This window comes from Ylistrum balloti, unplaced genomic scaffold (genome assembly GCF_031769215.1).
Source record: "Ylistrum balloti isolate Yb309-2 unplaced genomic scaffold, AGI_CSIRO_Ybal_v1 Utg369782, whole genome shotgun sequence".
Classification (NCBI taxonomy): Eukaryota; Metazoa; Mollusca; class Bivalvia; order Pectinida; family Pectinidae; genus Ylistrum; species Ylistrum balloti.
This window is the reverse complement of record NW_026781970.1, coordinates 2,697,309-2,720,647: the sequence shown is the minus strand read 5'-3', so window position 1 is coordinate 2,720,647 and position 23,339 is coordinate 2,697,309. Positions and strand designations below refer to the sequence as shown.

The window sequence follows — 23,339 nt, the reverse complement described above, 5'->3', positions numbered from 1 at the left end:
CTTCATGCCGTTAGGACTGAAGGAGTGGTCGCTTTCAGTTCAATGCGATATCGTCACAAAACAATTAAATGGCGTCACGTCAGTTAGGACAAGCATTGTGATAGCATCATCATAACATGTAAAGAAGACCAGAGCAGTAAGAATCTTTCCCGTATGATTGAGATGGCTTCATCTTCCTTATATGGGACGCTATGGTTACCTACGGTTAACATTTAATCTACACTAAAACAGGTTGTGGTCTAAACAGAGTGGAGTATTTTAAGGGACAGATTCAAACACAATTTTCTTAATAAGCTTACCGAGATATACAGTTATTTATTTAGCACCTTATAACAACGTTGGATAAAGGTAAAGAAGCAAGAATGATATTTTGTGATATTAGCAAAGCGTTTGATAGAGTTTGGCATGATGGGTTAATTTACCAAATGAAAAAAATATGGTATTAGTAATAACATGTTAAAGTGGTTTTCATCTTATTTATCAGACAGGAGACAGAGAGTGTTCCTAGATGGGTACAAGTCCATCTGGAAAACATTACAGACTGGGGTCCCACAAGGTTCAGCTCTTGGTCCTTATCTCTTCTTGCTATATATTAATGATATTGGTGATGATTGACTATCTAATGTGAAATTATTTGCTGATGACACATCTTTATATGGCTTAATTGAGGTTGACAGGCAAGATGCGGCTGATATACTAACTGATGATCTCCAAAAAAATTGTAGATGGGCTAATAGGTGGGGTATTATTTTTGAATCCGGACATGACTGAATCCCTACTTTTTTCTAGGCGAATAGATTCTGAAATGTTGTATCCAAACCTGTATTTTAATAACTCGGTTATTAAAAATGTTACCTGTCATAAGCACCTGGGTCTAATTTTTAACAGTCATGCTAATTGGTCCAACCACATAAGCTTTATGTATGAGAAAGCTTATAAACGAATAAATATTCTTAGAGTGTTAAAGTACAAAATTGACAGAAAGTCACATGAATTAATATATATTACATTTATTCGTCCTATTTTAGAATATGCTGATATTGTTTGGTCTAACTGCACAGAAAGGGAATGCAACATCTTAGAATCAGTTCAATTAGAGGCAATACACATTATTACTGGCCTGAGACGGGGCACCAGTCATGCTATCCTTGATAATGAGTCTAGATTAATACCATTAGCTAAACGAAGACACCTACATCAAAATATCCATGTTTTAAAGATTTTAAATAACAGATGCCCTCCTCATGTAACTGATTCTATCCAGCCTTGTATCAACAATAATACTGCTAATTATCCTCTTCGACACATTAAGTTGTTTGATGTGCCCCTTGCAAGAACTCGTCAGTATAACATTAGTTTCTTTACAAAACTCATGAATGAAAGGAATGACCCATCCTGTCTGTTTCCCTCATTGACATCCATTTATGAAATAAAAACCTTTTTTATCACAGCCTGTTATCAATCCTCTTTTACAATGCACTGACACTTTTAAGTATTACGATAACAGGAAGGCAAACATAATCTTGTGTCAACTAAGAAACTCTGCACGTAATCTGAATTTTGACTTATTTAATTCCCACCTTAATGACAACCTTGCCTGTACTTGTGGCCACCAAGTTGAAGATCCAACTCACTTCTTTTTCCATTGTCCCTTCTTTACTATCCAAAGACAACTCCTTCTTAATTCTCTTTCTGCTCTTAGTGATTCTATACCTCTTACCACTGATACATTTCTTAAAGGATCTCATACACTTGATGCAAATATAAATAAATCTATTCTTGATTTGGTTCAGAGATTCATAACTGATACCGGTCGCCTGTTTTAGCCTTAGTTTACTAATATATACATTTTTTTCTATCCGCCTGTCAATTTTTACAGACTCGGCTCATGATTGTGGGTATATGGACTGTTTGAACATGCAGCCTGTGCCGTGATCAATTGACAAACTTTGACCCCATCTTGTTATATATAATTATATTACCTATCTAATCGCACTACTCTCTAACACTTTAATGATGGTAATGTTTGCATTTACATTTCTATTAGATAATTATTTATCTGAATATATATTCTAAATTCTTATTCCTGTAATGCTATCATTATTATTTAATATCTTTAATTTTGATTGATGTGTCTGTGTACTTGTTTAAGTTGTACAGAGGGCTTTCATAGGCTCTGCCTGTTGCCCAATTCCATTTGTCATCAACATCAAGACAATAAAATATTCTGAAATGAAATGAACAGCGTGATGATAATGAGTCTTACAACTTTTTCTTATGTTTATCATAATTTATTCCTAATTCAGATCGTCGCTTTCGTATTTTAGTATTCATACACCTTTCTCAGAAGATCCGGTCCCAACTGATGCCTTATTTAGCAATAGCAATGTTTTAAAGTGACATATATAGGTCAATCATATAGATAATGAAATAACGTGTGTATATTGTGACATTGTGTGAGCAAGTTCCGTGTGGGAATTCATTAATATATTCCTATATAAAGTAATGATAACGGAAAATATTATTAAACTGGCCATATCCTTTCAGTAAGTATTTCTCAACAATACATTACATTTAAACAACGGGTTCGTTATCTTTTTAAATATCTCATTTCTGTTTTCACAACTTATTATTGTTAAGAAATTGTTTTAAAAGTATGTTTTAAGAAACAAACATTCTTGCTTTGATCATCACAGAAATTAAAAATATTTCTTATTCAGTCAAAAAATCTCAGCTTTCACTGCACTGTTTTGTTGGTCGTCACAATATATCTTATCTTATTTTAAAGGTTTCAGTTCCTGACTTTCACCGCTTTAACTTTCATATTAACTTTATTGTATATCTATTGTGTATTAGATATTTGAATGTTGAAAGAATCTGCTTTTCAGTTTCAGACATATTCGAAACATTTTTCGTAAACCAAGAGATATGTTGTTTGAGTTCCTTTGCATGTGTCTCTGGTATCAGGAAGCGACCGGACATTCAGTTTTTACCCCTCATGACCAGGATGTATTATATGCTGCACCGTATGATACACTATTCGACACTTACTTCGACTACCTGACTCATGGAGATGAACATTATTTTTATTATGATGTGCCTGTAACCACAGAGAAGCACATCAATAAACAAACTGACAGGTCTAACTTCGATGGCGGTCAAAAAGAAGTAACACTTCAAAGAGAAATAATGCAAACAACAAAGATTGAAAATCAAAACAATAAAAAAGGATTTCAGACAGGAAGATACAAAACATTTCAGAAAAGCAACAGCGGTCCAGTCGGCCATCCCGGTCACAAAGATATATACCTGCTTGGCGATACCCATACACAATCTATACCTAGATATTACAGTATAGAAGATCGGATAAGGAATGACAGGGTTGGTAACATTGATGATTACTTTCCTGTACAAAGTGACGCTACCCGACATCAATCCAAAGGGAACTTCATTCAAAATGTTGGTCGTACTGATATCAGACAAAAATCTTCCACAACTGAACGTCCTCCCGCAAAAACATTGACTGCAACAACAATCCCCGTTGTAACAATGTATGTACCACGATCTCCACTTGAGGATGACATCAAAAACCCATCAGCCAATAAAATAAGTCAACATCAAAGCATTCTGGAATCAGCCCCATCATTTATTCAGAACACAACTGATACATCAGGTATTGTTTAAATGTAACCTATGTTTAAGAAACAATTTTTCAATCTTTGGTCAAGTACATAAGGAGTAATTAACATATTTCATAACATCATAAGAATTGACATTTCAACAATGTGTATAAAGAATAAATCAGCAAGCCGTCTTGTTCACCCCGAACATCTCTATCTAAATAATTATAGTATATATATCTGATATAAACATGTTTACCATTCGTTGTAGGATAACCTAATAGTGAGATAAGGAGATAAGATTAATGGGCAATGAACTATTGGATCTGTTTGATAAAGGAAACACAACTTTTTACAATGTTTCTAATTATATTACTTATGCATGTGACTTCAGTAATATGTCATTAAAACATGTTATTCTAACATTTTATATAATGTCTTGAAATATGATTTAGAAGCAATATCAACTGAAAACACAACTACTTGGATATTTGCTTATTTTTTTCAAAACACATTATTTCCGAGATTTTATCGTCACATTTTCACAATGTCACCAGAAGCGTTTTCCATTGATCATACCTATATTACTGTATTGAACGCTCTACTAAATCTACCTTACAGTGAGGTCATCCAGCCGGAGGTTTGGTATACCGATTTCATCAGAAGGTATCGGGTACGTTCGGGGACTTATGTTGTCAGTACTTCGACGGACACAGAATATGTAACGGAGAAAGAGTAAAACAAAACTGCATTCCTTTTAGAATCCGTCCTTTTAAAAATCTTTTCCTGCCTCAGTTTCCGAAATTGAAGGTACATATCTTTCTTTTTTAACTAGGAGTTGTGCAAGAATCTGAAAATAGAAAACTTGATACGTTACTTTTAATTATTAAAATAGTGCATGCTGACCTTGCTTGGCATTTTCAAGAAATCTTTTATGATTCCATTTATTCATTTTAGCAACAATCAGAGACATTTTTGTAAAATGCAGCTCCTTGTATGTATGTATGCATGCATGCATGCATGCGTGTGTGTGTGTGTGTGTGTGTGTGTGTGTGTGTGTGTGTGTGTGTGTGTGTGTGTGTGTGTGTGTGTGTGTGTGTGTGTGTGTGTGTGTGTGTGTGTGTGTGTGTGTGTGTGTGTGTGTGTGTGTGTGTGTGTGTGTGTGTATGTATGTATGTATGTATGTATGTATGTATGTATGTATGTATGGATGGGTAGATGGATGGATGGATGGATGGATGGATGGGTGGATAGATGGTATGAGTAGATATGTGGAAGTGTAAATTATTTTATTATATTATTTCAAATGTATTATCAATATACTGAATAAATTGTAAAGCATTGCTTAAATTGAATGATATCTTTGTCTCATTTTACTACCTACGTTATAGTTGCATTATTTTAGAGTACTTTATTTGTAATGAAGATTTGTACATCTCTGTATGTTGATGATCCTCTAATTGCCTCCCTTTACATGTTATTCATACTGATGTTTATTTAAGAGATGACTTTTGGTTAAAACATTATTGAAATTTAGTTGTTTTCTTATTGCTAAACATTTACAAATATCCATATCCTGTAATGGTTTGACTATAAACGAAATAAAATGACCAAGTGTTAATCTCTTTCTGCTCCTTTTTAATAAACACATGGGTGGTCGGGTGGCGCAGTAGTAACGCACTCGCCTTTCCCCTCGCCGTCCTGGGTTCGATTACCGGACTGGACGTGAAAAGGTATGGGATCACCTGCCCGACCGCATGGATTCTCTCCGAGTAATTCGGTTTCCTTACACAGTAAGATCCCTCACACTCCTCCATCCGAGCCAGCATGAGTGATTGAAATAATTTGGAAAAAACCTGTTTCACATTTATCTTTTGTACGATACACAGATGCTTGAACGTGACATCACTTTCTTGGTTTTACCTGAATTAGCCTAGCGGATGTTGAAAATGAAGTAAAGGATGCTGATCACCTAATACATCGTTCATACAATATATCCTGTTCTCGTATCACTATTCATACTTTTCGTACGAACATTTTGCTTAATCGATGTTTTGTTTTTGTCATGTGCTTATCGTTTCCTCAGTTTCATCTATAACTTCTAACTAAATTAACTATAACGATTTTATAACACAATGTTACTGTTGTGTTTTCCAAATAGTTAATATATATTACATGGAATCTAATATCGACTGTATGGTCCAATATTGGTTATTGAACCAAACAAATGTTGGTTGGATGCGTATTACTGGGATAGATATATGGTCAATGAAGTGATAATGGCCGTACTGACAAGAGAATTGTCAAATTTTCGAGGCATTCTGCCTCTTTTAAATTACATCATAACCACAGAACATGAAAAATTAAAGTTTAAATCTAAAATCGAGAATGGTAGTGTAAATAATTCTTTCGGCCGATGGACGCCGAAGACCCTTTATAAGGGACCAAACGCCATCTTAAGTCGTGGTATGAAAGATGGTGATTCAAGATATATATATGAATAATATATATATGTATATATATATATATATAGTGTCTCAAAATGCACATAATTATATCATAAATCCCAGGAAGCGTGATGACATTTGTTTTTACCAAGCCAACACCACAACAGATATATCATGAACACAGATGTGATTAACTCTGGTTAGTTTATCATTGTCTGTGGCAAACCACATGATATAACAGGACATTTCTACGGATTAATGAAATCTGTGTGGCACCTCTAAACCCGGAAAAGAGTTTTTCAGATTCGTAAGAGTTTGTTATAGAATAATATACGTTTTAATGCTAAGCTGAAGTCATCATATGACAAAAAAAAATCGCTGAAAACAATTTTTTATAAACCTCAACCTAGAAATTTTAAGACCTTAATAAAATAATATATATATATATATACATAAGATGCCTTATTCAATAGGAGAGAATTTTCATTTGAACAAATATCATTTAAACATAACATGAAGGAAATACTTGAAATAAGATTTTGTTTTAGAAAAAGAAAATGCATCCTTTGATACGTTATTTGAAAGAAATATATAAATTGCAATTTTTATTACATATGACAATAGCTTATTTGATTTCCTTTTGATTTCCATTCATGAATCTGGAATGTTACATCCAAAACAAAATAATTGAAACTGACATGTATTAATCATTGTTGAAACTGGCACATAAACATCATTTGATATTCCAAAATAGTGATGGGGATAACTTTACCAACTAAATATCATCAAGTAACATCATTTTATTGTGAAGTAATTGATGATAAGTAATTAATTCTATTGTGATATTATGAATATCAATGTCGTAGTTAGTGACTCATTTGATGCGTATGGGGATATATGGGACGGCATTGTCACTCGGCTTCAAATTGATGACGTCTACAGGTAAGATGGATCACCTGTCTCGACACTTATTTTCTGTGGTATGACGACAAAGGTAACATCTAGCTGGTATTTCCCCATCGTCAGATATATAGGTTTGCCTATCTCCATCGGAGAGCAATTATCCGGACAAGCCTTCTTAGACCACAATCAGGTAAGAACATTTCTTAATATTACATCCAGGATGTATTTTCTCTCACTTTTTTTGCTTGAAATAATTAATATAACTTTGTTTGTTGATTTAATGTCCAATAACTAGGTCCAATATGTTATATATCATCAAAGTTATAAACAGAATGTGTCTTACATTGCTTAATTAACGAATACAAAGAGGACCGATTGGTATCCATTTTCATCAATTTTATTTGCTGATTTTTGTAATGTTTAATAAGGATAATTCGTCATCAATGTTTTATTGTTATTCAAAGATTGTATCACGTTTAATCATATTAGTATACATATATATTACACCTAACACCATGTTTTGATGTGTATAAAATCTAGGCTATATGTGTTTCTGTATGTTATAAAATTCAACCTCTCCTACATGTACCACAAATGTGTCAACTAAGCTTTTACTTTCAAACAACAAAGACTCCAAACCCTACACTTATATATCTTTATTTTCAACGCCTCGCTTAACCACATAATTGAATAGTCCATTTTCCCATGACTACATGTACTTTTGAATCCGAGAATTAAAAACGTTGTTTGCAAGATCAATTTTAGCTCTACGCAATATTTAATTATGAACAACATATACAGTGTTGTGATTAAAATTTCAGGCTACCTAAATCTGCAGTATGCTGTGGACCAGTGTAATTCTGGCTGTCATCACTGCTGTTGTGGCTCAGGACTGTAAGTTTAGTTCTTCAGATATTACCTAATTTAAGGGTAAAACCTTTGCCTCACCATTTCCAAAGCAATAAACCTCGCTCGTTTGAATCGATAATTTTGACGACGCATTTGGTAAAGTTGGCAAATATTACTTTTTTTTTAATTTTGATACTTGATAAGCTGAATTAGTATTTGAATTAAGATGCTGTTCATTACCTAGGTAACGATATGCATCTTTTTTGTAACTGACTTATCGGCAAGTAAGTTGGTAGTGATGTCTTCTTCTAATTTTTTAATCGTTCGTAATAACACAATAAATGGTTGATGCCATTGAATTTTAATCTAAAAATGTGAGGAGTTTTCGATATCACAATGGAAATAAATTTCATATCCTCTCTGATGCATGATGAATATTTTGGCAAATATGACAGAAAATGTACCTTTTTCACACACAACATTTGCAATCCTCCTGTGTGTGTAAGTATGGACCCGATAGCGACGTGTAATAAAATCTGTAGGTAGGTTTTTATGTGATAGTAGCAAAAATATATCACGGGTGATTTTTTGAGGGGGGGAGAATGGGGGTGTCCTTACTTTTCCAGAGCTACTGTTTACTCCTTCCGTTAGTATTTGCCTACAAACTGTTTTCTCTGTTTGCGTTGTTTCTCAAGTTCTTGTTTTCTTTCTATTTTGCTTTCACATGAATGTCTCTCTATACAGATATTGCATTCTTGTTGTCATCGTTATCATAGTGTTTTGTATTGCATTTCCATATGTATTCACATTCCTCTTGTTTCTATTCTAACATTGAATAAACTTCGCACAAATTACTCAAATAACCTTTTTTTCTTTTACAGTTTTCTCTAATCGCAATTATGGTGATGGAGCAATGCCTTCCAGTGACCACTTGTTTGGGTCACGGAGAAGAGTGCTTGACAGGACTTACCAGGGAACACACATCACTGGTGGACATAGACCTCATGTGCAGGATCGTCAGTACATTGATCCCATCGATAGTGGTTTCGGGCAGTCCAGACTCAAAAAAGTTGTCCATAAACCAGTTGTAGACACAGGGTATGTCGCCCCCAAACCAATAAATATCAAACCGAAAATACTAGGTCCCGGTGACTTAGGATATATCGAACCTGGCCTCTTTGGACCTACAAAAGGGAAGCTGATTGATCCATTACACCATGCTCAGATTGATACTGGTTATGTGAAACCTAAGCTTGTTGATCCATTAGACGCCTCTTATATACCAACTAAACCTCATGGTCCAATAGACATTGGTTATGTAGACCCAAAGATACCTGTAGACACCGCATATGTCAAACCAAAGTTAAATAATCGGCTAGGAACCGATTATGTCGGACCCAAAATACCTGGTCCTGGGGACTTAGGGTACGTTGAACCTGGCCCCTTTGGTGGCCCAACCAAAGGCAAGCTGATTGACCCTTTACGTCATAGTAAATTGGACACTAGTTATGTGAAACCTAAACTTGTTGATCCATTGGACGCCACATATGTACCAACTAAGCCTCTTGGTCCATCCCTCGTAGACACCCCATATGTTGAACCAAAAGTGGTAAAACCACTTGGCGCTGATTATATTGGACCAAAAATGCCAGCTCCGGGTGACCTAGGGTTCATTGATCCCACTCCATTCGGCAAACCGACGAAAGGAAAACTTACTGATCCAATATCAGGGCATGGTATCGGGCATAAAGGACCCCATATTGATCCGTTTTTCGAAGAACGAGTTCGTCAACCAGGCATCAGTACCAGTGACTTCGTTGCTGTGGAAACCGAAGATGCCGCTGTTCCATTTGTCGGGGGAAGTGCTTTAAGAGACCCTTCATGGGTTGGTTCACAAGGTAATCCCATAGTACAGAGTCGTTTTCCTGAGCAAAGAAGACTGCCATCTGACATTCAACTTGGAGCATTTGCACAACGGAGGAACAACTTACCTTTTATACCAGATATTTCACAGGAACAACAACGTATACTTTCCAGACCATCAAAGCCGATACCACCACCCATCAAAGAAAAGAAAATCATGAAGAAAAAAGTAGGAAGAACTGGTATGTAGCTGATTTCAACATTGACTAATATATAACATCATTACATTGTCAGTACCATAGGAATCATGATACATAATGCTTGGATCTCATGTGTAACAGTTCGTACACGTTAAATATTCCACATCTTAATTATGATGGCACAAAACAAAAAGTCTTTATGTGAAAATACCGATATTAAGATTCTAAATGAACTTGGAAATATCTCACAAATATATGCAAAAACTCATAATTGTTTTATGATGATAAAGCATTCCTGGTGTTGTTTTATCAGAAGTACGATATTTAGACCAATAGTATTTACATATTATCTTTTTCTTATTTGAAGTCATGTATGTAAGAATTTAAAAATAAGCAGAGGAGACTACATTATTTAATTACTTACTACTTTCGTTTTTGTAGCTGATGAAAAGCGTAGATATTATCAAAGGTTAAGGAACTTCGATGGCGTAAGTATAATGTTCCTACAAATATTATTATTATCATCAGTCGTATGTATATAATGTTGAACCAAATATATATCATACGATATGAACGTCAATAGTTATAAGCTACACAAATTTCACAAGTCTTGTCACCTAGCTCTACCATATTAATATGTCATAATTCTGAAATACTCAATTGTTCTTTTACAAATATAGATTGATCTAGATTTAGATATGACCCACATGTAATTCATTTTCGTAAGCGACAACTTTCACAGATTTAAGAGATCTCAAATTACTCGCAAACCACATACGTTTTTGGTTATTTTTTCAACCTATCAAAATTCTATAAATAGTAACATAAAAGTGTTGTTTCGATGTATTCCACTTTTGTGGAATGAAAGATGATATGACACATTTGGAAAGCAGTATCTAAAACAAATTGCAATCAAATTTACAATTTAAAATTACAAATAAATTACAAATTACTCTCAACAGCAAAATATCATAATACGCTATAAATGCATTGGACAATCAAATGAACAGCTGAACGCAACATTTACTACATTTCATCATATCAATGATTTGACATCCATATCAAACTGACATGAATTGTAAAGCTAACATCAGCTAGAAACTCAACATTTAAAAAAAAACTCCCCCTTCGTTCAAAATATTTATACATTTATCTTTAATAGGCGTGATATGTTATTCCCTACATTATCTCATTAAACTGCACTATTGAATTTACATTAATTTTTTTATCATTTATTTTCAGTGAACCAATTGCCTTCAACCTACAACATGTGCAATATGATATAACAGACTGTGATAGAAAACCTTCTTTGTGGTCATCAGTCCGTGCCGATATGCCCTGACTTCATGGATACTAAGTATTGTAGGAAATACAATACTTTGGTATCTATTTAAGATGTGTTTTGGATGGTCGCGTTTTAGTTGTGAAATGATAACCGGTATTAGTTCTGTCTGCATGTGCAAATGTCAAATCCGGCATGCAACATAACGACAAGATATTTACAAAAGGGTGGAATCCGGTTAATCCATTAGGACGTATGAAATGACGGATATTTAAAATCACCATATTGAATAAACTTATTTGTCTTGATTTATCACGAAAAAAATTATTCAATTCAAACCGTCCTCATTTTACTGATAATCGGTACGGTTAATTTTCCTTCCACCCAAATTTTGAAATATAATTACAGGTATGAATTGCAACATTCAAACTATTCTAAAAGTAAAATGATTTACATTACAAGCAATGATGATACTATAATTGCATACTAACATTGGTAATTGTGAAGGGATATGATATCGATATTCTTTTTTCAATTCTGATGAACAACAGATGTGATAAAATACAAATCATTGCAAGGAATATCATCATTTCACACCATTACTATCACGAAGAATATATGCAGCTAATCCTAGTATCAAAAGTAAATTGGCTTGAATGAAAACAAGGTGCGTGTGCGTGTGTGTGTGTGTGTGTGTGTGTGTGTTTTAGGAAGTGAGCGGGTAGATTAATATGTATTATCAAATACCCAGTAGAATTGTTATGTCCTGTGTCATGGGATGAAATGTTTACTTGTTTCATTATATCATTTCTTGATTATTAAAGTAACCATCGATGTTGAGCGTAAAAACAAATATCAATACTGAACAGTTTGAAATTTGATTCCTGTATAGCTGGCATGAGTGGCATTGGCCCAGATATTGATCCATTTAAATTTGAGAGTTGTTTTAATCATCTACATGTAAAACGATATCTTAAAGTTAATTTGAGGGTTTTTTTTATCTTTAACAATGCTAGACAAGCGCGGTCACATTTTTTTTTTGCTGATTTTAAATCACTAGAGAGGATAAAGTAATAATATAGTATCATTACTGTACTCGTGTATTACACTTACAAGTCATGGTGAAATTAACATGATGTCTGACTCATTTCATATGTTTTGTATGTTTGTTATTCAAATAAAAAAATCAAACTGATGTCTTGTATGATGTTTGTGAAACTGTTCTATAATGATGAATTGATTCAAACTCCTCGTTTTACTCTGATGTACAAATGTAATCACCACTGACATCTGTTTACCAATTCATATAGAATCACTTCCTCTACATTGATCTTGAATAGGGGGTGAAAATCAAAGAGTTCTATTCTTTTGTGATTAAGCACGATATTTTTCAATTGTTCTACAATTTCTGATTTTTTTCCTGTAGTTCAAATTTTCATTGGTATCCCGAAGGTCTGATGTTTGGCAATTTTCTTCCTGCAACGATGACGTTATAGGAACCATTATTACATACTTGTATTTTCCTGGAATGATAGAAACATTTTTTCTTCTATTTCTAATGTTGACGCTCGGCTTGCCGCATAACTCATCCCCACCCTTTGAGACAGCCTACAACACACAGGACAACTGATTGAACGTTTTTCTTTACAACTGGAATGTGCTCCGCTGAACTCAATGAGCGGTTCGTCATCAACTGTGCATAAATGTATGGTAAACTTAATGGCATCACACAATTCACTTGAAACGAATAAATGGCGTTCAGTTGATGTGTGATTACCGTAAATATTACGACGAAATCAAAGAAGCAATATACGGAAGACGATATCATAAACATGATCGAGTTTCTGGTTGACAATTGCTTTGTCTAGTTTGGTGGCAAGAACATCCAACAGACTTTTGACACACCTATGGGCACCAACTGCTCCCCCCTGTTGGCCGACTTGTTTTTGTTTTCATACGAGGCTGAATTTTATTGAAGAGCTTATCAAAACGTGTCACAGAGACCTTGCAAAGTTGTTTAATTTCATAATCAGATACATAGACGACGTCCTGTCTTTAAATAACAAGAAATTTATTAACTACGTCCTTCGTATATATCCACCAGAACTAGAAATCAAAGACAATACAGACTCTTCTACATCTATCAGCTGCTTATCTCGATTTTCCCCTATACCGAAACTGACATGGACAGCTTTCCATCAAGCTGTATGTTAAACGTGATGTTTTAAATTTCCCTATTGTGAACTTTTTTCAGTTCTGGACAGCAATAACCCTGCATTTCCAACTTAAGATATTTAAATATCACAGTTGATTCGATATTCAAGGGCATGTTCCTATTATTACGATTTTCGTGCAAGAAGTTGTCAACTGACAGACAAACTCGTAACACAAGGGTTCAACTGATGCAGATTGATGAAAATTATGGGGAAGTTTTATGGTCGCCATAGGGATCTCATTGAGAAATATTCTATTTCTTTGTATGAATTGAAGCTGGCCATATTTGATGCTCGTTAGTTGGTTCCGTTGTCTTATACCCTGTTCTCATTTGAGAATGTGACATTACTTACTTGGATTGGCCAAGGGTTACGTTCAGGTGTCTCTGTGTCAATCTTTCTTATTCACATTTTGCTCTAGATTATGTTACCATGTTGGTATTTTCTTAATGTTTTTTGACAGAGCAAAAATGTGGAAGCACCTGTGATATAGAACAGAACAAGTACAAATGTATTAGATGGTTGTACATAAGTCATAGACGTAAATATCACCAATTAATAAAATTTAGATAAGACACAGTAGAGACAATGAATCAATCTACACCATGCAACTATTAATTAACCTGCATCATACAGCTGTTTCCTCCTACTTAGACTCTTAAGTGATGTGACCTAAATATTAAATCCATTTTTCATTTTATTTATCCCTCTCCGCTAAACTTTTCACTTCCGGCCCTGCTTGAGCTCACCTCTAAATACATGATAAGACGGCATTTAACTTTATGCCACATTTTATTGTCGCCTTATCGGTAAAACAGCAAAAAGAGTGAAAACTTAATTATGCCAGAAGTCTCGCCTTATACGGGTTTGATATTGGTATCTATCTAGTTTTTAAAATTATTTTCTGTTAAAACTTTATTCGCCCTCTAGAACATTGTTTACGTGAGGCAAATACTATCTACTCATAGATATGATATCAAAAACGCTGAAAATGAAAAACATTCACTCATCGTGATAATTTTTCATTTTTCTGCAAGTGACTTTTTGTCCGAGTATTTCAAATTCAGAACATTAACTGTAGAAATATCTGTAATACCTTAATATATCATGTTCATTTTTTTCTCTGGCATCACATACAGATTGACAAGAGTGACCTTTGGGTGACCTCAGCAATCCCTGATTTAACTGACATTAGCGAGTTTTTACCCCTTTAATGTAATGACTATTGTCTTGCCGCTGTTACTTTTCATTCAATGACATTTTAGATAACATCTACTAATGTTAAACATTTTAATGAAAATTTCAAGACACAAAATATCTAAAGTCCATACTAATTACCTAAAGTTTAATTAATATCTTACATTCAAATACTGATAATACTGATTTCAAGACGCATTTGCTATCAGTTAAAATCCGATGATTTTACTACAGACTTAGAATTCAGCATCCCATTACCTGATCAGGTAACAACACCATAAGACCACGCTAAGGGCAGAGAGGGGCACACCAATGGCAAAATGATAAATCACATATAATTTTCTAACTTGGCAGCATTCGAATATCTCTAGAATTATGGAATAGTTACTTCCCTTATCTCTGGCATGGAAAGATAATGAAAGCAAGCTTATAGTATTTTACAGACGACTCGAATTAATGTTAACGGTTAATCTTCTTCCTAATTAAACACTATCCGATTATCAGAAGAGGAAATTGTCTCTCCTTTCCAGTATGGTAAATTGCTCGCACCCAAAGTATTTTTTTTTTCGTTCGGAAGCTTTGCTGGAAATCAGCTGTCATTAGTTATTTTCATTTCTGCAATGTTTTATGACAGGACCAGGTCTCCATAGAATGGAGAATTACTGTTAGCGAATACGGAAAATAATAGCTACATCAATATTGTAAATGCCCTACATTTACTTTTACAGCAATGGTGTTACATTTTTAAGTATTGGAAAAAAATGTATACTGAAAAATTTTCGCCACCAAACACAAATAATTTTGTATCGCTTAAAGTTTACATACAGGAAATGCATGAGAGCAACCGTGGATGATCGATCGACCGACCGATCACTATTTCCATTCGGGACATCTGTAACATATTAACCAGGTCTCTGGATAAAGAAAGTGGAAAAGATCCATCTAGTTATATGTTTGTCAGTTATCCCAAGGCAAATTTTTTTCTGTCGTTATTTATATCTTATTTTGTATATACACATACAATAAAATATAAATATATAATACCTATTGAACCTTTTTGTAAACAGGAAAATGCAAATAGAATTCCAATTTTGCTTAAACATAGTACTCACATATTAATAATCCAAAATGTTCTACAATGAAAGCGTTTGATAATTTCGATGGATTTACTGTTCACTACGAGAACTAATATTGTGTTTCACACTTCATTAATGATTTTGTATGAAATATTTCAAGATCACAAAATCATACCTTGTATGAGTAAGTGGGTTTCAGGTTGATTGACGTGCCCTGAGCTTGCATTGGTGGAATTTGCACACGGTGTGGTCACGTGACGTAGTATGATGCATTGTGATGTTGATGCATGGTGGTTTTTGTTTCCTCGTGCCGTGATGAGTGATTGTTACTTTCGTCCCGTGAGAATTTATATGTTTCTGTAAAAATCCTGAAACCAGTGTTGTAAATGGTGTGTGTATATATAAATCCTTGGAGATAAGTACTTACCTATTCTATTATTCATAGGGTTATGCTTTTGTTTCTTTCCTAACTTTGCCCACTGTTCTCACTTGCATATTCCAAAATTCAGAAAATAAATACATGCATCTGAACATTTTGATATTTTGTTTTACATAAGTGCTTCAATAGTAAAATATTGATCGTTATTAATATATCTCTAAATTACAATTTTGATTTCAGTGCAGTCACGAGTTTGAAACGTCGAATCCTACAAAATATATTACTTTATTGAGTTTGTACTTGAGAATGAAAGTTCACTGATCATCAAAAGTTGAAGTTTAGCGTATAAAAAAAACTTCAGCAGTAAAACATTGAAAACAATATCACATGATTATGTCATAATTCAGGAAAACAAATGGGAACAGTTTTCACCCTAAAAAAGAAACCAAATCAATCAGGCAGCCTGTATCTAGAATGAAAACTGTAGAATCTTGTCTTTCGATGCTGAGACCCCTTTTAACGATGCAACGAGTACGCTATTGAGTCTGCAGATAACGCATCTGATTACTTAATCAGTGTCTGCACACAATTTTACATATCCTGCGTGCAAAAGAACAAGGCTTAACCGATCATGATGTCTCGTTTTCAAACACCAAGCTAATAATTGACCAAGTCTATAGAGTATACTGGCGAGCATTGGAAATAATCTATCTTTACCTGAATTGTATGATGAGCGTGATGAGTGATTGTTTTGATTTCCGTGTTATGAACCTGCCTTCTCAAACCTGTGGATTTTCACCAATATCATGATGTCGTCATGAAAAGTTACTATATAGTCAACTATACCGTAAATCATCAACTGTTACAATGGGGTATTTAATTAGTCCGTTGGATGGTCTTTTAAGCCTTTTGAGTCTTTTAAAATGTCATTACTACATTTAACACAGAAAGAAGGAGGATGTTTATGATTGCGTGATGTAATATTTTCACATTTCTATCTATAAATCAAAGAAGTCCACGTAAATAGCATAACACACTTTACTACATTTAGACAAGATGTGTTTGAAATATTTATGTGACAATGATTAAACTGGGAATCTTAATGTATCTTTTCTTTTAAATCAAAATGTCTGGTTTTGTTCCTGATGTAGTGATCCTACTCCATAAACGTAAATCTTTACAATGTCGTCCCCTTTTAGGATATTTATTAACGGTTATATATAATTACAATCTCTCTATTCGAAATTTAAATGTAATGCTTAATTTGTGACATTGGCCAGTAATTTAATGATTTTGTGGAGTATTTATAATATTCACGTATTAGAAAATCATGTTAGGAGATCACTTTAACCTATAACCTGTAACATTTAAGTATCAATATTCCGCGAGGAATATGACATCATGTTAGCAGATCACTTTAACCTATAACCTGTAACATATAAGTATCAATATTCCGGGAAGAATTTGACATCATGTTAGGAGATCACTTTAACATATAACCAGTAACATATTAGTGTCGACATTCCCCGAGGATCACATCATCATGTTAGGAGATCACTTTGACCTATAATCTGTAACATATTAGTATCAATATTCCTCGAGGAACACGTCATCATGTTAACTTTAACCTATAGCTTGCAACTTGTTTAGTATTAATATACCCAAAATATTTGATAAAAGTGTTAGGTGATAACTTTAACATATAATCTGTAACTTGTTTAGTATCAATATTCCTCAATATTTTATAAGCATGGTGGGACTTTAGTTCAACCTGTAACTTGCAACTTTGTTTAGCATCGATATTCCACAAGTATTTGATAAACTTTTACCTTTAACTCATAACTTTGTTGTTGTTAATTGTTTAGATCATTATTAAAGACTAGTGTTTTTGCGTTAAATATTAAACGTGTCTCTTTAGCGAAAAAGTTTTTTTACGATAGTACAATGTAACATGTAGACGGTGGTAATTGATCTGTATTTAAGCAAGTAATCTCCAAAGCGGTTGATGGGCAACACATTCTTTCATAAAGAACCCAAACATTAACAATATAAAATATCTTATCCCAGAAGATTTAAGACGTTTTTGCCAGCGGTCTCACATGTATATATATCATACATCGTATTTGTTATGCTTCTAGAGATGCAAGTTGATGAATATAATCAGAAAGTTCTACAGTCGTCACCATGATTCTATTTCCTTATGAGGTTGGTCAGATTTGATGCTCGTTTGGGTTTTGTTGATGTCATGTTATCATGTTCTTCTTTTGGAACGTGACATAACCTACTTCGCCGATGAAGCAGAAGACGCCTACCCTTCCGGAACACCAGGTATTATTCTCCTTGTAAATCTTTCCATTGTTGGATTATGATTGCTTTTTTTTACTTGCATATATATATGTGTGTGTGTGTGTGTGTGTGTGTGTGTGTGTGTGTGTGTGTGTGTGTGTGTGTGTGTGAGGGTGTGTGTGTGTGTGTGTGTGTGTGCAAAAAATATCAATTACGAAATAGGACAATAATAAAACTCAACCCCCGAAAAATATGATACGGGGTGTTGCGCTGAAAGACAATAAGATTAATTTCTTCAATTTCACTATGGGAAGGGGAAAATGACGATGAAACTTCATTTCATTTCTTATTGCAAATGAATACCGTGTTTGTAAAACAATAAATGAAAATACATAAAAAAAATAGAGGTAAAATCATTACAGTATAAAGAGAAGAATTATCTCTAAACTGTCGTTTAAAATATTGGATATTGAATCCTTTTTAATAATTATTTGATAAACACTTAAAAATTTCTGATAACTTTCATGTTCCAGAATTTTGTGCAAACAGGTTTCATGCAGTTGGGAAAACGTCATTGAATGTAACAACTTACCTTTTTGTTAATTGATTTTCCGACTTCCTTGACATCAATATAACACGGATAGAATCTACCCTGAAAAACATTTGTAATGTTACTTGAAAAAGTCCATTTCATGAATGACATGATTTTTAAAAGTGCAGCTAAACGTGCACTGTGCTCTAACTGCGTTTTAATAGTTACCCACACGGGTTAATTACTGAATAAGTGTTGGTTATTATTTTCAAAGTTTAATATCATTTTGTCAACTTAACAGTGACGCTATATTAATGTATATGCATTATGATCGACGCAAGTTCGCCTTTTGGTTTAATAGCTTGATATTCCATAGCATATCTAATAAGGATAAAAATGAAATACACTATGGAAATGACATTAGAAACTTGAACAACTAAGGAATAGGAAGGAAAATATTGTATCATATTTCATAGATCAATTAAGCAGAGGGAAGGTACAATATAAGGACACCAAGTCCTCGGCCGGTGATGATAATGAAAGGTGTGGTTATGTGGCATGTATCAATGAAGGAATCTGGTGGCGGCAATGAAAGCACTGTGAAAATAATTAGAAAAACAAAACTAAAAAACAAATACATTTGAATCCCCAGTAACAAATATAACTGAAAAATACACATTTATATTGGGCCATGTTTCTTTAACAAGGTTTTTTTTCTATTGAAACAACTTTTTTATATTAGTAAATATGATTTTTTTGTCATTAATAAAAAGATTAATTCTTGATCTATATATATAACGTTATAGACATAAGCAATAAATAAAGATAAGTTTAGTCCAGCTAACTTAGTCTAAGGTTCCAACATTCCCTCCTCACTCTCATACATCACCTGTTCTCTTCTGTTTTTACATGTGCCATTATCTAACAGAGTTAAAGACAAAAAGAACTCCTCTAATGTAAGATAAGTTAAAGACGAAAACAACCTCCTTTATTGTAATATAAGTTAAATGGAAAAAAACAACCTCCTTTATTGTAATATAAGTTAAATGGAAAAAAACAACCTCCTTTGTTGTAATATAAGTTAAATGGAAAAAACAACCTCCTTTATTGTAATATAAGTTAAATGGAAAAAACAACCTCCTTTATTGTAATATAAGTTAAATGGAAAAAACAACCTCCTTTATTGTAATATAAGTTAAATGGATAAAACAACCTCCTTTATTGTAATATAAGTTAAATGGAAAAAAACAACCTCCTTTATTGTAATATAAGTTAAATGGAAAAAAACAACCTCCTTTGTTGTAATATAAGTTAAATGGAAAAAACAACCTCCTTTATTGTAATATAAGTTAAATGGAAAAAAACAACCTCCTTTATTGTAATATAAGTTAAATGGAAAAAACAACCTCCTTTATTGTAATATAAGTTAAATGGAAAAAACAACCTCCTTTATTGTAATATAAGTTAAATGGAAAAAAAACAACCTCCTTTATTGTAATATAAGTTAAATGGAAAAAAAACAACCTCCTTTATTGTAATATAAGTTAAATGGAAAAAAACAACCTCCTTTATTGTAATATAAGTTAAATGGAAAAAAACAACCTCCTTTATTGTAATATAAGTTAAATGGAAAAAACAACCTCCTTTATTGTAATATAAGTTAAATGGAAAAAAAACAACCTCCTTTATTGTAATATAAGTTAAATGGAAAAAAACCTCCTTTATTGTAATATAAGTTAAATGGAAAAAAACAACCTCCTTTATTGTAATATAAGTTAAATGGAAAAAACAACCTCCTTTATTGTAATATAAGTTCAATGGAAAAAAAAAACAACCTCCTTTATTGTAATATAAGTTAAATGGGAAAAAACAACCTCCTTTATTGTAATATAAGTTAAATGGAAAAAAAAAAACAACCTCCTTTATTGTAATATAAGTTAAATGGAAAAAAACAACCTCCTTTATTGTAATATAAGTTAAATGGAAAAAAACAACCTCCTTTATTGTAATATAAGTGGAAAAAAACAACCACCTTTATTGTAATATAAGTTAAATGGAAAAAACAACCTCCTTTATTGTAATATAAGTTAAATGGAAAAAAACAACCTCCTTTATTGTAATATAAGTTAAATGGAAAAAAACAACCTCCTTTATTGTACGATAAGTTAAATGGAAAAAACAACCTCCTTTATTGTAATATAAGTTAAATGGAAAAAAACAACCTCCTTTATTGTACGATAAGTTAAATGGAAAAAACAACCTCCTTTATTGTAATATAAGTTAAATGGAAAAAAACAACCTCCTTTATTGTAATATAAGTTAAATGGAAAAAAACAACCTCCTTTATTGTAAGATAAGTTAAATGGAAAAAACAACCTCCTTTATTGTAAGATAAGTTAAATGGAAAAAAACAACCTCCTTTATTGTAAGACGAGTTAAATGGAAAAAACAACCTCCTTTATTGTAAGATAAGTTAAAGACGAAAACAACCTCCTTTATTGTGAGATGAGTTAAATGAAAAAACAACCTCCTTTATTGTAAGATAAGTTAAATGGAAAAAACAACCTCCTTTATTATAAGATGAGTTCAATGGAAAAAACAACCTCCTTTATTGTATGATGACAGACAGACAGACAGACATTCTTTATTTCCTCCTTACGGAGATTAGTCTTAGCATTTTCAACACAATATTATGAAAAAGTTGTATGGACATAACATATTCAGGACAGTCGTATAGAAATAATAATAATAATATGGACAATGACATGACTATAGATATTACAGCATATCACACAATACCACATGTGTGGTAACATAGTCGTGATGACATAATCCTTTATAAGAGTTCATTCATTTCGAACATCATGCATGGAATATTTGAAGCCATATTTAACACAAGTGCTTCTCATTCAGAATCCGTCACATATATATTACTTCTATCTCCTAGAAGAAAACTGCATTGTACCTTTTCAGGAGCGTTCGAAAATTGAATATAATTTTGCACAACACCGTCTAGTAGCTTATCCCTTAAATGGAGTTAAATGGAAAAAACAACCTCCTTTATTGTAAGATAAGTTGTTAGATCTCCTTTATAGTAAAATGAATTAAAGTCGAAAAAAAATCCTTTATTCTATGACCGGTTTTAGATAAAAAGAACCTCTTTATTGTTGCATGAGTTATAGACAAAAAAACTTCGTAATTGTAAGATGGGTTAAAGACAAAAGAGCCACCTTTATTGTAAGATGGGTTAAAGACATAAAGAACTCCTTTTCACTAAGGATGAAACTCATTGGGTATCAACTCAATTTTAAAAGACTAAAATTTATACCTTAAATAAAAGTGTCTTTGACAGCGTTCCATCTAAAATAATTGTAGACCCTCTTTCAAACATTACTTATCCTCCATATAGCAAGAGTATCGATGTCATGATCTTCTTACAAATTGTACTTCAAATCTTGTATTTGTCCTGAAAAATAAGTAAGAAAACCTTCATTTTTCAAAGTGTTGTTGGATACACTCTACATAAAAAATGTTTGTCTTTCATAAAGAAATAATAAAAACCAATAAAATAATTATTACATCAATTATCATGTTAAAAGTAATTAAATCAGCATTTATATATTGTATGGTATAAATTTAACCATATTTTGCAAATTGCGTACCTTACAAAAACGATGAACATAATGACATGAAGTCTATTAAGATAATTTCATTATAATTAGAAGTTTGTCATCAAGTCTCCCGAACTCATCGTCTTCGCCGATCCTTTTTTTCGAATAATAATGATAAAGGAACGGCTGTGGTATACATACATATAACGTTACAATTAAACTGATAATCACAACGACACCGCGGAGTAAAAACAAATCTTGAAAATCACTCTCTCTAATGACGTGGAAAAAATACAAATGTCAAAACGCTGAAAAATCAAACCAGTAAAGTTTGAAAACAAATAAATAGATATAATATATACAGACGTTGTGTAAGCTTATGAATTAATTAATGTAGGTTTATATCAAAACCAACCCCATCAGATGTGACGCAGGTCAAAATGTTGATTTGACAGGTGATTCTTTCCCAGGTAACTCACTAAACCAATGGTCTGTGCAGCCAAGCGTAACATTAGACGTCCACACAGAGATCAAGTATTGTCTATTTATCATATGACGTCATCTCGCATAGCAATGTGGTATACGTATGTTTTTTTTTCTTTGCATACTTGACTACGTGTGGTTGCATTACGTCAAATGCGAATGCTGAAAATAGACTTCCCTGTACTGCCGTATATATACGAGATATAGCCACGTTTCTTCAGCAGAACAATACGAGAAACTGAACAGGTAAGATAAGGAACAAGGTCTATCTATATACACGTACTAATTAAGATATTGTATTTATTCATTAATTCCTCGAGTGTGGATTACTGTTGAGGGGCATGCTTTCTTTGCATGCTGGATATTTATGATTACTATTTTTTCTTTTACAGAAAAAC

General features: G+C 33.0%; 1 protein-coding gene across 1 annotated transcript; it reads left to right on the top strand.

Moving 5' to 3' along the window:
* Positions 1-7,809: 7,809 nt before the first annotated feature.
* Positions 7,810-13,870, top strand: LOC132544195 (uncharacterized). Its single transcript, XM_060207763.1, has 5 exons — positions 7,810-7,864; positions 8,701-9,209; positions 9,288-9,924; positions 10,324-10,370; positions 13,841-13,870. The coding sequence occupies exons 1-5, from the start codon at positions 7,810-7,812 to the stop codon at positions 13,868-13,870; spliced, it is 1,278 nt and encodes a 425-aa protein (XP_060063746.1).
* The last annotated feature ends 9,469 nt before the right edge of the window (positions 13,871-23,339 follow it).